This window comes from Dermochelys coriacea, chromosome 27 (assembly GCF_009764565.3).
Source record: "Dermochelys coriacea isolate rDerCor1 chromosome 27, rDerCor1.pri.v4, whole genome shotgun sequence".
Classification (NCBI taxonomy): domain Eukaryota; kingdom Metazoa; phylum Chordata; order Testudines; family Dermochelyidae; genus Dermochelys; species Dermochelys coriacea.
The window spans coordinates 16,266,641-16,281,734 of NC_050094.1; the positions used below are offsets into that span (position 1 = coordinate 16,266,641).

Consider the following 15,094-nt stretch of genomic DNA (forward strand, 5'->3'; position numbering starts at 1 on the left):
TTTAGAAGTCTGCACCAACTGAGCTGATGGATAGATATGCCATGATCTGTCAGCTCGTATTAACTGACGCTGCTAGTATTATCACAACAGGTGCTATTTATTTTGTTAGCAAGAAGTGACATAAAAAGTATTAGAACTGTAGGAAAATTATCTTTATTATGCATGCATAAACAACAGTGCTACATGCGGACAGGCCTATGTTTGTCCAGTAGGAGCCTGGCCACCAGATTACATTACTTAACTCCAGGTGTGTCACCAAACTATGTTCCTCCTGAAATCCATCTCTTTATCCAGTCCCACTCATACTGTGATATCCTTGATTTTTAGAACTTGCATTGATGGGAAATAAATTTGTACATTCTCAACTCTAATTTAACTAATTAAATTACAGATAGTGTTTTGTGTGAGAACATACTAGGATTTCAGCAATTCTTAAATTGAAAGCATGCAGACCAATTACCTGAATCTTCTGATAGCACTGGCATAGCTGTTGTCTTAATGCTAGAGACAAATGTTCAACTTAAACCAAAATGATTTTCTTCTTGCAGGACTGTGATTCAGAAACAATCCTGAAATAAGCAAAGATAATGTCTGAAGTCAAGTATCTCTGACATACAGATATTTTATTATCTTGTATAATGCTAGCATTTTCATCTTAGTGCATCCTTCTTTAGTAGGTTGTTTGGGCTAAATATGATTAGGGTCCAGAACTGCATTGCACATTGTGGCTGTACAAATAGTAACATAATATCTTTTTGCCAAGGTGTTGCACAGCTCTCTGATGCAACATAATCCAGAAAATAGCCATTTCCATGCCTGTTCAAGCTCCTCTGCTTATTAGTCCACAATTTTAGGCACTTCAGGAATACCACAGAGGGGAAAACTGATAAGTGGCTAGGAGGTGATGAGGCAGCAGGAGCATGCTATAGGAGGGGAGGACCAGAAGGGACTTAAACACTCGGTGGGAGCAGGAGGAGAGAGCTGCCATCATATATCAATTTTGCATTCTGTAGAAACAGTGTTGGGTCCAGGCATAAGCAGGTGCAACTCTCATTGAAGTCAATTATTTCTGGCTCTTAGAGGAGAAGGTAGCATAAATTAGAGCAAGGCTTCTTCATTGTACACCCTGTTATTTCTTTTCTCTATTATGCTTCCCCTTCCACTAGTGAACTATTTCTCAATTTCAAATAGCAACAGTTACTTTGCCTCTTGAGATCATACATTCAAGACAAAAACACCCATTATTGAGAGTTGCAAATGGATTGGGGGTTCCAAAACAATCTTTGTACTTTACTCTTGTAAAATTAATTAAAATATGCTTTGCAGAGAAATATGCAACAGCACTCAAAGCTTGCTAAGAAAAAAGCCCTGTATCCTTTAATCTTTGCACACTACATGTCTTATTTGGCAAAGTCATTATAGACAGGTCACTAAGTTTCATTCCAGTATGCAGCTGGAAAGTTTGTCTCTCTCACCAACAGAAGCTGGTCCAATAAAAGATATTACCTCCCCCAACTTGCCTCTTTCATTCCAGTGTCATGTGACAGTAGTTTCAATGTGTTGCCTCTCATCTTAATTTTGTTTATGGAGAGTGCATCCTCAAATAGTTCAGTTTCTTATTGCTTGGTGGCATTTGTCAGTTTAGTAATATCCAGTTCCTTCAGGATTTTATAGAAGTGACTTTACTCTCTGTGATATTAATCTCAAAATAGTATTTGCATTTGCATTCCTTTCTGCTTTGAAATGTCTAATTAGTCCATCTGGATATTACCATTCAAAGAAAACTTTATCTCAGTTCTCTCAAGCTCATGAATACAGACAGGGCTAAAATTTCATTTAACTTCACATGTAGTTAGTGGATTCAGTCAGTGTCACAAACAAACAATGAGCTGTGGGTCAGTTACGAATTTAGCAAAGAGGGAGAAAAACCAGAAAGTCAGGAGTCTACTACAACTATAGAAAAATAAGATCCCCTAGGAAGCAGGTTAGTTTTGCAAAATTCCAACTGTAGCTCAATAAAATAGAAATAAGTCTCCCTCACCCCCCATGACCTGGGAGTTCCTTGCTGCTGTTTAGGTTTGTTCAGACAATGAAGACCAAATCTAGACTGTAAACTCTCTAGGGCAGAGTCTGGTCTCAACATCTGTGCCTTCCACAGGGCTGAGCACATTGTCACAAATAATCATAACGAAAGAATGTATGACATAACTTGCAAAGAATTTCACTTCTGTAGACAGTGCACTGAATCTGGTTATTTTATTAAAACAAACTAGATATTCCCCCTACTAACCTAGAAGCACTACGGATTTTTTATACCTAAATTTGTTTTTATGCTCTGCAGATTAATTATATAATGCCCTGCAGAGGGTGAATTATTGTATGTGGAAAATGTTCCTTATAATTAAGTTTGTCATGCTATGTTAAGCCAATTTATTTTATTTAAATCCATAGAAAATATTATAGTCAATCCTTTTTTAAACTTTCCTTTTTCTACATACTTCCAATAACAGGCCATCAAGGTACAATCATTTGAATAACCTCCCTCATTTTCCAATATCAAATTAAGCATTAATGCAGGCAAAGGTTATGTATTAGATAAAACCAAGTGGTCTCATTAATGTCAATGGGGACTATTCATGTGCTTGAGGCTCAACATACAGTACGCTTTAAGCACTTTGCTGAATCACGCCCAGAGCGCTCAGCACCTTGCAGGATTGAGCTCTAATGTTGTCCAGTAGTCCCTCTGGCCCAATATCCTGCCTCTTACAGTATCAATAGTGAATGCGAAGAGTTTCCTCCAAAGTATTTTTTTTTAATTGGGATGCAGATCTTCATTGTTACAATTTATAAAGTGGGTACGATGCATGATCTTGGTCCAAATAATATAGGTGTTACCTTAGCAAGTCACCAGCCACTTTGTTTTAAATCTAACCTTCTCTTTCACTTGCAATAATGATATCCTGTTTGGCATTCTGTTTTAGTTTGCTGGCATATTGCTCCTTGTAACTACTTCAGGCTTAGCTGTCTGGTTCAAGAGGTTGCTACCAAGTTTTTTGCCGTGTCCATAATTTTCAGAACTGGTGACCCAATAAAGAATTGTGATATGTATTGTGATATTCTTACAATGTTAAATATTGATTCTAGCCTCCTGCTGTAAGTATTATGACATGTCATCGATAGAGAAATCCATCAAATGCAACAATTTAATCTCTACAGTACCCACAAAAAAGTATGGTTGGAGGTGACTGGGCTAATTCTGTAGGTCATCAATTTAAATTTATTCTCTGAGGTTGTTGTAAGGCTCAGCTGAGGCATTTTGTGTTTCTTGTTTTAGCTTCTCAAATACTGTTCTGGAAATGCGTTGTGTGAGTCTTTACTTCAAACTCCTTTGAAAACGTCTGGTATAAGAAGACCTTTCCAGGCCTGCATTTCACATTGGACAAGAAGTTTAGTGATAATTTTTTTTTAAGTCTAGGCAGTGTTTTGTGCAATAATTTCTCTATTGTGATTGGTTATAATCATTTTCTACCTAGCCTTATTTCTCCCATAAACATTCCTGGGACAGCTCACTACCTGAAACAATTGCTAGCTTTTCTTTTCAATATGGGCATAGTTCTATTTTAGGTTAGCCAGTGCATTAGAAGCAAGTGCTTGATCTTGCAGGACAGGCCCCTTACCCATGTTAGTTTACATCAACTGAGACCATAGGTTCTTTGCTGATCTCAGAGTATTTGAGTGAAGATGTGACTGTAACAAGTTATTTTTATTTCCAAAAGCTCTTGTTTTGCCAATCATCTTTTTGTCATTCTCTACTATCCTCACTCAGCATTGTGAGTGGAACATTTAACAAATTTGGGATCAATATGCTTAGATTAACATGCCCATGAATCTTTAAGGTTTCTTTGTTTTGGAGTCTTCATTTGTACAGTTGCCGCCACCTTTCTTGGGCCCAAGTAAACTCCTTTGTTGAGTGTGTGTTCTACTCGTTCAGTGAAATCTGGAATTTATTTCTTGTTCAATTTCAGATTCTTCTCTTTGGCATGCTGCAGAACATTTTGCAGTCTGTCACTGAGGTGCTAATCAATTTCACTCCAACTCAGTAGAGTTTCACATACTGCATATAAACTAGCATGTTAAAATATATACTGTATATTGTACATATCTCTCCAAGAGTACTTTATAAATTAAAATTATAACTGATATCAACGAGACAAGGTTTATAAGGTAATATCTTTTAATGGACCAAGTTCTGTTGGTGAGAGAGAGAGACGAGTGTAAGCTGGAAAGCTCATCTCTCTCACCAACAGAAGTTGGTCCAATAAAAGATATTATCTCACCCACCTTGTCCCTCTACTCTCCTGGGACCAGCACAGCTGCAACAATACTGCATACAACTGATTTCAACAGCACTAATAAATATTAGCTATAAAATCCAGTTAAAATACCGAGGGCCTATTAAGAACCACCACACAAACTACATAAGAAAAAAAAAAAACAACTTCTAACCTCTACATTAGAAAATTGATGTTTTGAGCATTACCCTAACTACTGATTCAAAATGTTTTTATAAAGATCATGAAGGTACACTTGTTTGCTTTTGCAGACACGCACCTGTAATCAGGAACCTAAAGATCTTGTAAATGTTTTAAATTTTGAGGGCTGAACAAAATAATATCAGTTCAATTCAACTCTGATTGCTGTAGGAACTGGTAATATAGCAAATCACTTTTTCTGCTCAAGCAGTACTGAACATATGGAGCTAAATTCTATGTTTGTGTACATTGGCATAATTCATTGCCTGAACAATTTTCAAAGTTCATGGTTTGAGGTTCTGTCAGTTGCAATGTTAAGTACTGGGCAGTGTTTACATTTTAGCCAGAGTCTGCTGACTTTCAGAATACAACACAAAAAAAGTTCAGGTTGGGTTTTTTAATAGTAAGGAAGTTGTTTATTTGGGATATCAAGTTTGGGAAGCAAGTTATGTAGCTATTGTTACTCCCGGATATTGCCAATATAATTAGATTCAGACAACTAAACTTTATAACACTCACAAAGATTTTTGAAAAGCACCAATAATGACTGCTCCTCTTGGAGCAGACAGTCCTGGAACCCACAAAGGGAGGCAATTCATGATGTAGTCCTAAGAGGAGCACAGGATATAGTCCAAGAGGTGAATACAGCTGAACCGCTCAGTAATAGCGACCGTAATAAAATTAAATTTAACATATGGGGGAGGGGAGTGAAGACCACCACAGTGGCATTTAACTTCAGAAAGGTGAACTACACAAAAATTAAGAAGCTAACTAAATGGAAATTAAAGGGAACACAAGAGTGAAAAGCTTGCAAGCAGCAGGGAAACTTTTTTAAAGCATCATAATAGAAGCTCAAATTAAATGTATAACCCCAAATTAAAAATAATAGTAAGAGGACAAAGGCTGCCATGGCTGAACAACAGAGTAAATGAAGCCATTAGCGGCAAAAAGGCATCCTTTAAAAATTGGAAGTCAAATCCTACTGAGGAAAATATAAAGAAGCATAAACTCTGACAAGTCAAGTATAATTATGCAGGCCACAAAAGAATTTGAAGAGCAACTAGCCAAAGACTCAAAAAACAGCAGCAAATTTTGTTTAAGTACGTCAGAAGCAGGAAGCCTGCCAAACAATCACTGGGGCCAATGGATGATCAAAGTGCTAAAAGAGCACTCAAGGAAGACAAGGCCATTGCAGAGAAGCTAAATGAATATTTGCATCAGTCTTCACTGCAGAGGATGTGAGGAGGATTCCCACACCTGAGCCATTCTTTTTAGGTGATGAATCTGAGGAATTGTTCCAGATTTAAGTATCAACAGAGGAGGTTTGGAAACAAACTGATAAATTTGTTATCAGCAAGTTAAAGAGGTATGGATTGGCTGAATGGACTATAAGGTGGTTAGAAAGCTGGCTAGATAGTCGAGCTCAACAGGTAGTGATCAACGGCTTGATGTCTAGTTGTCAGCCAGTATCAAGCAAAGCGTCCCTGGGGTCGATCCTGGAGCAGGTTTTGTTCAATATCTTCATTAATGATCTGGATGATGGGATGGATTGCACCCTCAGCAAGTTCGCAGATGACACTAAGCTGCGGGGGCGGGGGGGGGAGGTAGATATGCTGGAGGGTAGGGTCCAGAGTGTTAGGGTATAAACTGAGGTAGTCCAGAGTGACTTAGACAAATTGGAGGATTGGGCCAAAAGAAATATGATGAGGTTCAACAAGGACAAGTGCAGAGTCCTACACTTAGGATGGAAGAATCCCACGCGCTACAGGCTGGGGACCAACTGCCTAAGTGGCAGTTCTGCAGAAAAGGATCTGGAGATTACAGTGGATGAGAATCTGGGTACTAGTCAACAGTGTGCCCTTGTTGCCAAAAAAGCTAACAGTGTATTGGGCTGCATTAGTAGGAGCACTGCCAGCAGATCAAGAGAAGTTATTATTCCCCTCTATTTGGCACTGGTGGGGCCACCTCTGGAGTATTGTGTCCAGTTTTGGGTCTCCCACTACAGAAAGGATGTGGACAAATTGGAGAGAGTCCACCGGAGGGCAATGAAAATGATTAGTGGGCTGAGGCACATGATTTATGAGGAGTAGCTGAGGGAACTGGGCTCATTTAGTCTGCAGAAAAGAAGAGTGAGGGGGGATTTGATTGCAGTCTTCAACTACCTGAAGGGGAGGTTCCAAAGAGGATGGAGCTAGGCTGTTCTCAGTGGCGGCAGATGACAGAACAAGGAGAAATGGTCTCAAGTTGCAGCGGGGGAGGTCTAGATTGGATATTAGGAAAAACTATTTCACTAGGGGGGTGGTGAATCACTGGAATGGATTACCTAGGGAGGTGGTGGAATCTCCATCCTTCAGGATTTTTAAGGCCCAGCTTGACAAAGCCCTGGCTGGGATGATTTAGTTGGTGTTGGTCTTGCTTTGAGCAAGGGGTTGGACTAGATGACCTCCTGAGGTAACTTCCAACCCTAATCTTCTATGAATTAAACAGTAATAAGTCACCAGGACCAGATGATATTCACACAAATATGAAATTGCAGAACTAGTAACTGTGGCATGTAACCTATCACCTAAATCAGCTTCTGTACCAGTTGACTGAAGGATAGCTAATGTGACACCAATTTAAAAAAAAAACTCCAGAGGTGAATCTGGCAATTGCAGACTGGTAAGCCTAACTTCAGTATCAGGCAAATTGATTTAAACTACAGTAAAGAATGGAATGATTGACACATAGATGAACACAGTTTGTTGGGGGAAGAGAAACCATGCCTTACCAATTTATTGGAATTCGATTAAGGAGTCAACAAGCATGTGGACAAGGGTGATTCAGTGGATATATTGTACTTGGACTTTCAAAAAGCCTTTGACAAGGTCCCTAACAAAAGGCTATTAAAGTAAGCTGCCATGGAATAAGAGGGAAGGTCCTCTCATGGGTCTGTAACTGGTTAAAAGATAAGACACAAAGGGTAGGAATAAATGGTCAGTTTTCAGAATGGAGAGAGGTAAATTGTGGTGTCCCCCAGAGATTTGTACTGAGACTTGTGGTGTTCAGCATATAGAAAAAGGGGTATACCGTGAGGTGGCAAAGTTTGCAAACAATATAAAATTAAGAGTTAAGAGAGTTAAGTCCTAACTGACTGCAAAGAATTACTCAGTTTTGTGAGATCCCTTTATAAATGGGCAACAAAATGGCTGATGACATTCAATGTCAATAAATAAAAAGTAATGCACACTGGAAAACATAATCCAAACTATACATACAAAATGATGGGTCTAAATTAGCTATTACCACTCAAGAAAGAGATCTTGGAGTCATTGTGGATCATTCTCTGAGAATATCTGCTCTATATGCAGTAGCAGTCAAAAAAACTAACAGAATGTTAGGAACAATTAGGAAAGGGACAGATAATAAATAAATCCATGGTACGCCCACCTGACGTGGAGGCTGAGGTTTAAGTCTCTGGTCTGAATCAGGCAGAGACTGAATCGGGAGCTCCTACCTCCCATGTGAGTACACTAACCACTGGGCAATTAGCTGCAGTATTCTGGTGTGGGTGGGTCTCACTTGTTCTGATCAGAAATTTCAGCCTGGACCTGGGAAACCAGGTCTGGCAGAAATAGCAAGGTCTCCCAGTTCAATACCCTAACCATCCAACTGCACTCCCCCTGGGCTTTGCTGGTGAGCACCTCTCGTCCTAATACTGGTTTCCAGCTAGTAGGTTCAGTCCTATGCCTATTAGGTCACTAATAAATTTAGGCACAATTTAGTGTTTTGAGCATACAAATTACAATACACACGTGTATCATTTCAACACTGAAGGTGTAAACTCACTGAGAAGCACTCTTCCTCTCATACTGGGCACTCTCCAAAACCCTAAATTCATTTTTAAGTTTATTCCTGCTCAGTTATTATTGGGGCAGAAGGTTTGACCAGCTTCATGGCTTAGGGAGAGGACTCTTTAAATTCTATCCATACTGGATAAGAAACAGAATTTGGATTGCTTCAACTCAAGATTAGTCAGCCTGTAGTGGGTGGATCAAACAGAATCTTTAAATAGGATTCTGACATTTTTTGGCCTGTCCACATTGGATGGCTGAACTATATTAGAAATTGGTTTTGCTCTAGTATGTTTATATAGTTTCCAAACTTGGTTTGTGGCTTAATATGGAATGAAGCATCAGTATTGTGGACATATTTTCCAAGATAGATTGTTTTTCAAAAACAATTGCATTTCAACATTTTTCCAGAAAATCACTACCTATAATAGGTCAGGAAAGGCATATGAATTATAAAATTTTGGGTGTTGGAAACTTCATAACTGTTTGCTGTTACGCAGGACTTCAGTTTCTTGGAGACATTATACTTTTGTCTACCAAGAAAATTCAAAGCATGGCTTACCTAACCTTTTACTTAATTATGGGATTCAAGTATAGTATTTTACAGTGTAATGAAATAAAAAAAAAATTGTGTCTGAGTTACTGTTGTATTAAGCAAGAAGTCCTTTGAGCACTGAAAAAAAAAATTAACTATTCAAATCCCCAGAGTACAGTTATATAATGTGATGCCTTGTTTGGTGCTTAAATACAACAGAGACAGGTGTCTTAAAATAGCCAGTAGGCCAGATAACTCAAAAGATATATAAACACATAAAAGAAGTGAAATTGCAAGAAACCAAGCAGTTTGTTTTATAAAAACTGACACCTATCAAGCAGGGCTTGAATCTTCAAGATCTTCTGATAACACTAACCTGAACTACTCAGTTTATTTTTAACATAATCTAAATAATTTCCCCTTAATGCAGGCACCCACTATAATTTTAAACCTTTAATTATATTTTAATTAGCTCAGCCTCTTGCAGTCTCTGGGGAAACCGGATTATGAATTAAACGAACTGGTATTGCTAATGCTTTCCTTTCATCTCAGCACAAGCACATTTCTGCTGCCTCTTTGTACCTGAGGATGTCCACCGGCTGGCTTAAAATAAACAAGAGTAAAAAATCCAGCCCACTTGCCCTGTACGCTCCATCTTTGTTTTCACTTGCTGAATTCCTCAGCTCTTTGGGCAGATGAAGTTGGCCCTCTGTATAGAGAGATGCTCGATACATTCACACTAGACCCCGCTTACCAATTTGCTTGAGCATGAGCTGTGCACTGACCTCGCCTGGCCCAATGTCATACTGCTGCCCTGAGGCAGCAGAAATGCCCCCACGACCTGGCACAGGCAAGAACCCTCACAACCCTCCCCCAGCGAGAAGCCAGAGCCCCTCCGTGCAATCGCTCAGGTCCAGGTATGCCCCTCACCCCGCCTTCCAGCGCCATGTGCCCATCCTCCAACCGAGCTCCCAGGCGTCTGCCCCTGCAGCGTCCGGAGCTGGCAGGTGGAGCGAGGGCCAAGCGGGGGCCAGCCTCCCCGAGCGGGGCATAGGCAGGGCCCGGCCAGCCCCCCGCCTGCTGCGCTACAACGGAATTTCCTCCCCCGATGTCTTTGCTGGAGACTCGCGGAGGGGAGCGCGCTACTGCCGCGGCCACAGGGACATGCAGCCGCCCGGCGTTGTTACCTGCGGGGCCCGGAGCTGCCTGCCGGCGGGGGCCAAAACGCAGTGCTCAGGCGGCGGACTGCCTCCCGTGGCGAGAGGAGCAGATCCCCTGTGTTTGCGTCTCTCTAGCCCCGTGCGCGCCTCGCTCATGCGCCCCTAGAGCACCGGAGCTGCACGCACCACCTCCATTGCATCCCCTTTCTCCGGGGGGGGCTGCCTCCCCCCGTCCCTTTGTGTGGCTGCGCGGATTAAAGGAGAACACAATCCTCAACGGGGGAGAAGGGGGCGCCAGCTCCGCCCAGATGTGCGGCATCAGGGTATGCCCCGGGGTTCCTAGGAAATGGTGCCAGCCCACAGCGCCATCCGGCGGGCACAGAATCCGTCGCCTCCCTTCCGCAGGGAAATAGGGCAAAGCTAAGAACCTGGGCTTGTGGGAGAACTACACTCTGCTTTCACCTCTTGTAGCCATGGATGAATTTAGGCCATTAACAATGCAGGCTTTAAGTCTATTCAATGTTCAGATACAAGTGATCCCTTCAGGGTGGAGCTCCTAGGGGTACAATGGGATCATAATAATGTTTATATTTCTCTCTGGTTTTCCCTTTGAATTGTTGTGGTCCAAAACTTCCCAAAACATTTGGCTTTCTGCAGGAAATTTTCCAGGCCTAGGCTCTTTTTGAAGGTGACTATGGAAAACATGAATGAAGACAACATGCACTTTTACCATGAGAAAAATTTGACTTTTAAAATTATTTTTGTTGCGGTAACACTTTAGAAGCCTCATTCAGGGAGCAAAGTTCCATTGTTTTGGATGCTATACACACACAAGAGTTCTTGCTCCAACACTTTATAATTTGTATAATATGACAAGAAATAACAGGTGGAGAAATTCGAACAGATGAGTTGGGAGGACAAGGTAATAGTGAAACAATGTTATTTGGTACAATAGGAAGCATTTATGGCATATCGTGGCTTAGCCATTGTCAGCAATATTGGAGACATCACAGCAAAGTTTTAAGGAGGGATTTAAAAGAAGATATAGGGGCTTTCTGGATTTTTACTGCGAGCTACTCCCATGGCAGAATGTATTAAAGGGCTTGAGGGAAAACTGACTGCATCTGGCAACACCAAATTTTAGCTGTATGTGAGGGGAGAAAACAGGAATGAATTTCATTCTAAGCAAAGAAAGGCTGTACCATACATATTTATATGGCTTATGCAGCTGTTGAACTTGGGCATCTCCTAAAGCAGGGGTTGTCACAAGAAATGTTTTGGAGGCTTTAGAGTGCAACCACCAACTCTTGCTGGTCGTCTCTCTGACAATTTTTCCTAAAATACTTAATTAACTTTTGGAAAAAGAAATAAATCTGCACGTGTACATGTCAAATCATTGTAATTTATGTAGGGCTTTTTTTGGTTTGTTTGTTTGCAGACTCAATAATAAAAATAATGTACAGTTGTCTCTATACTTTACTGGACCTAAACAGAATAGAAACAAAATAAACTGCTTTGCATGTTCTTGTCTTTTTTGTTGTTTCTTTTGCTTTTTGGTTGCTTTTTTAAAGACATGCTAGCTAATAAGTCTGCTGCTGTGAAAACTGATATTTGTATGTTTGTTAATATCACTTTTCACAGCAGACTTACTAGCTAGCTGGAAGGCAGTAAAAAGTGATATTAATAAACATACAAATATTGCTTTTCTCGGCAGACTTACTCATCCTCAGTAAGCATGGGACAAACTAAGGCCTGGGTGGAGAGGTGGATAGGGAGGTAGCGGGCACCAGGGCATTGGGGTGGGGGGAGTGGGTGAGCCCAGGATCAGAGCCCAACGCCCCATGGCTGGAGCCTGCCAGCCACCACCCCAGGGCTGAAGCCTGAAGCCTGAGCCGTACTGCCCCTGGAAAAGTGGGGAACTCACAATGGCTGCCTGTTTCTCTAGGTGTGGAGAGTCACCATGTTAGAGAAGCCTCCAGGGCTGTTCTTATTTAAATTTGGAACTGCATCAACTCATGAGCCAGCCCAGAATCCTGGAGGTGGAAATGTGACAAAGCCATGTTTGTTCCTTTCATCCCTGGCTGCAAAATCTAGTCTCACTCCTTTCAAAATTTAGTCTGAGTTCAGGGGAATGATTTTCTGTAATACAGATAGGATAGCTATTTGCTCTTTTGAAATATTCAAGATACCTGAATATTTCGGGCAGTGTTCTATGTGTGAAGGACTCTGCCATTATACTTGTTTTCCTCTTTACATAGTTTTACTATTTAAACCATTTAAAAATACCATGGACAAAATCCTGTTTGCCTTATCCAGACAAGGAGACCCAATAAAGTTAATGGGACTAGTGGTGAGAGAAAAGCAAACAAAATTTTGGCCCTGATTTATTAGTTTGTAAAGAGATTTGGGAAGGGGTATCCAATTTGAATTTCTTGCAATACTAGGTGGCTTGCACTTTTTCCACCATTGTTTTTGTATATTTGTTTTAAAGACTTTAAGGACATAATTTCCTATAGCTATCAGTCATTCATGTCTGGATGACATTTGGCATCATTCTAAAGTGGCTCTTGTTAATGTATATTGTTGAGATCTGGGTAGATGTAAAATAAGCCACCAGTCAACAAGATTCACAAAGACTTAGAATGTTTTATATGGTCAGCACGCTTTCACAATAAAGTAGCCCAACAACTTAAAGAAATTGAAGGGACAAAAGATCGTTCCATTAATTAGTTCTCGCTTTATTACAATAAATAAGTCTGACATTGTTTCTGTGATCCCATCACTCAGGGTAACAGACTATTTCCATACATAAATAGGGAATCTCCACCATATGAGATGAGCTGGCTTCCCTTTTATAGGCCATTTAGTCTTCCATAAATATCCTTCTTCATCTGAGAGTAAATAGTGGGTTTTCCTTTTACCAAAAAGAAATGATAGCTTTCTAGAAAGTGCTCCAATCCTCCATAGTCCCCCAAATGGAGAGGAAAATTAAGAATTTCAGTTCCTAGGAGGTTTCAGAGTAGCAGCCGTGTTAGTCTGTAGTCGCAAAAAGAAAAGCAGTACTTGTGGCACCTTAGAGACTAACAAATTGTGAGCTGTAGCTCATGAAAGCTTATGCTCTAATAAATTTGTTAGTCTCTAAGGTGCCACAAGTACTGCTTTTCTTAGTTCCTAGGAGGAAACTTACCTATAAAACCAAACCAAAAAAAGGCCTTGTGCCACATCTTCAATTTGGTTGGTTCTGTTATAAAGACTATTGTGATTTAAAGGAGTGGTGGCCAATCTTTCAGCCTGAAAAGGTCAAAGGGTATCAGGGGCCAGCCTGCAGTAAAGCTAGCCTCCTGAAAACCCAATAAGTGCAGCTGGCCCTGATAGAAGCTGTCTGATTTATTGCACCACCTGATTGACTGCAGGAGTCTGCAGACTGATAAACTCAGTAGCAGCCACAGTTTAGTGATTGTTTAATGCATTCAAAACTGCAGCTGTGCTTGGTATTTTTTTCTTCTATGCTACTGTCTCTATCCCCCAGCTCCTTCCTGCTGTCTCGCTCAGATTGTGCCTCCACCTTCTGACTGTGGCTGCAGGTAGCCTTTTGGCTTAGGCTTTTGTTTCTGACTCCTGGCTTGGACCTTCGGCTGTGAGTCTGGCTAATCCTTCAGATTAGGCTTTGGTCTCTGACTCCTGACTATAACTCTTAGTTGTGCTCCTGGACCAGTTCTAACTGGCAGGCTAAATTCTTGCACCAACCATTAGGCAAGACTGCCCATAACTTGTCCACTGACAAAAGACCATAATCAGCAAAGGCAGATTTTTTTTGCCCTTTTTTACTCCTCTCACAAGATACAAAGAATCATCTGGAAATCTGCTGAGGAGTCCTTGATGGACATATGACCATCATAGCTAACTCCTACATCTCTAGGGCTTCCAATACAAGGGGCATATTGGAGGGGGCCATAAATAAAACAGCTAGAGTGTAATGCTTCCAGTTCTCCTTGATTAGCGTATGGTACCAAGGGACTGGTAGCTAGCTGGCTCATGTCAGAGTAGTCTGGAGGCAGCTCTAAATTGGACTGGGCCAGAGAACTGGGAGCTGTAAAATGGTGGTTAGTTATCCTCTGCTGGGTTACCCTGAAGGGCTGTGCAGAAGAGGATGAGGAGTCTTTTGCTAGAAGGTCTTCTAGGCTCAGGGAGAGCTAGTCAAACACTCATCCTGCTTTACATGAAGTTCTTGCAGCTCAGCAAGGAACCTTGAAATGCCCTAGGTGGCCAGTACAGCGCTGCTGAGCAACCTGGAAAGAACTGATAGCAGCAGCTGAGAGCTCCTAAGGCTGCTGCAAGAGACGGGGGAGACCGTGTTGGAGCTGATTTAAACCCTTCAGGTTTAAAAATCAAAAGATGCAGCTCTGGGAGGCCAATTCCAGTTCACAACCGAATACCGATTTTCTAGAGTCACAAGTTATCCCATCATCGCATAGATTGGATACTACTGAACAAAGTCTTTAAATGGAGTGTCTGACACTCTCTTGGTTGTACAGCAATTAGTAACCACTCATCAAACAAGTCTATGGTAGTCTGTTCGCTATCTCTAAGTGTTATTATCCCTTTAATTCCTCACGAACCCACCCTCTGTCAAAGAACCCACGCTCGTGCTTGTATGTAAGTAAAATCTTTTAATAAATATGCCAATATTCTTAAGTACTTTGAAACATACCTCCAAGGCTACTGCATCTGTCAACATTGTTCTAGGTAATGTTTAAATGTGTTGGGTTTGCGTCCGCTGTTAATTAGGGTAGAACTAAAATAACTTTGCTCTTACTAAAAAGAAAAGGAGTACTTGTGGCACCTTAGAGACTAACAAATTTATTAGAGCATAAGCTTTCGTGAGCTACAGCTCACTTCATCGCATGCATTTGCAAATGCATGCGATGAAGTGAGCTGTAGCTCACGAAAGCTTATGCTCTAATAAATTTGTTAGTCTCTAAGGTGCCACAAGTACTCCTTTTCTTTTTGCGAATACAGACTAACACGGCTGCT

At 41.0% G+C, this 15,094-nt stretch overlaps 1 protein-coding gene across 4 annotated transcripts in view; it reads right to left on the reverse strand.

The window, feature by feature from the left end:
- The window catches only part of MPP3 (membrane palmitoylated protein 3), a 61,019-nt gene extending 50,465 nt beyond the window's left edge, over window positions 1-10,554 (reverse strand). The window contains exons 1-3 of one of the 4 annotated variants that reach the window (XM_043503563.1): window positions 10,088-10,553; window positions 1,791-1,889; window positions 461-569 (exon numbers count right to left, since the gene is read on the reverse strand). In XM_043503563.1, the coding sequence (XP_043359498.1) occupies window positions 461-485 (25 nt within the window). In that variant the 5' untranslated portion in view covers window positions 486-569; window positions 1,791-1,889; window positions 10,088-10,553. Of the gene's footprint in view, window positions 1-460; window positions 570-1,790; window positions 1,890-10,087 lie in introns of all 4 variants that reach the window. The other 3 variants (XM_038385679.2, XM_038385680.2, XM_043503564.1) reach the window with 3 other exon arrangements.
- Between the last annotated feature and the right edge of the window lie 4,540 nt (window positions 10,555-15,094).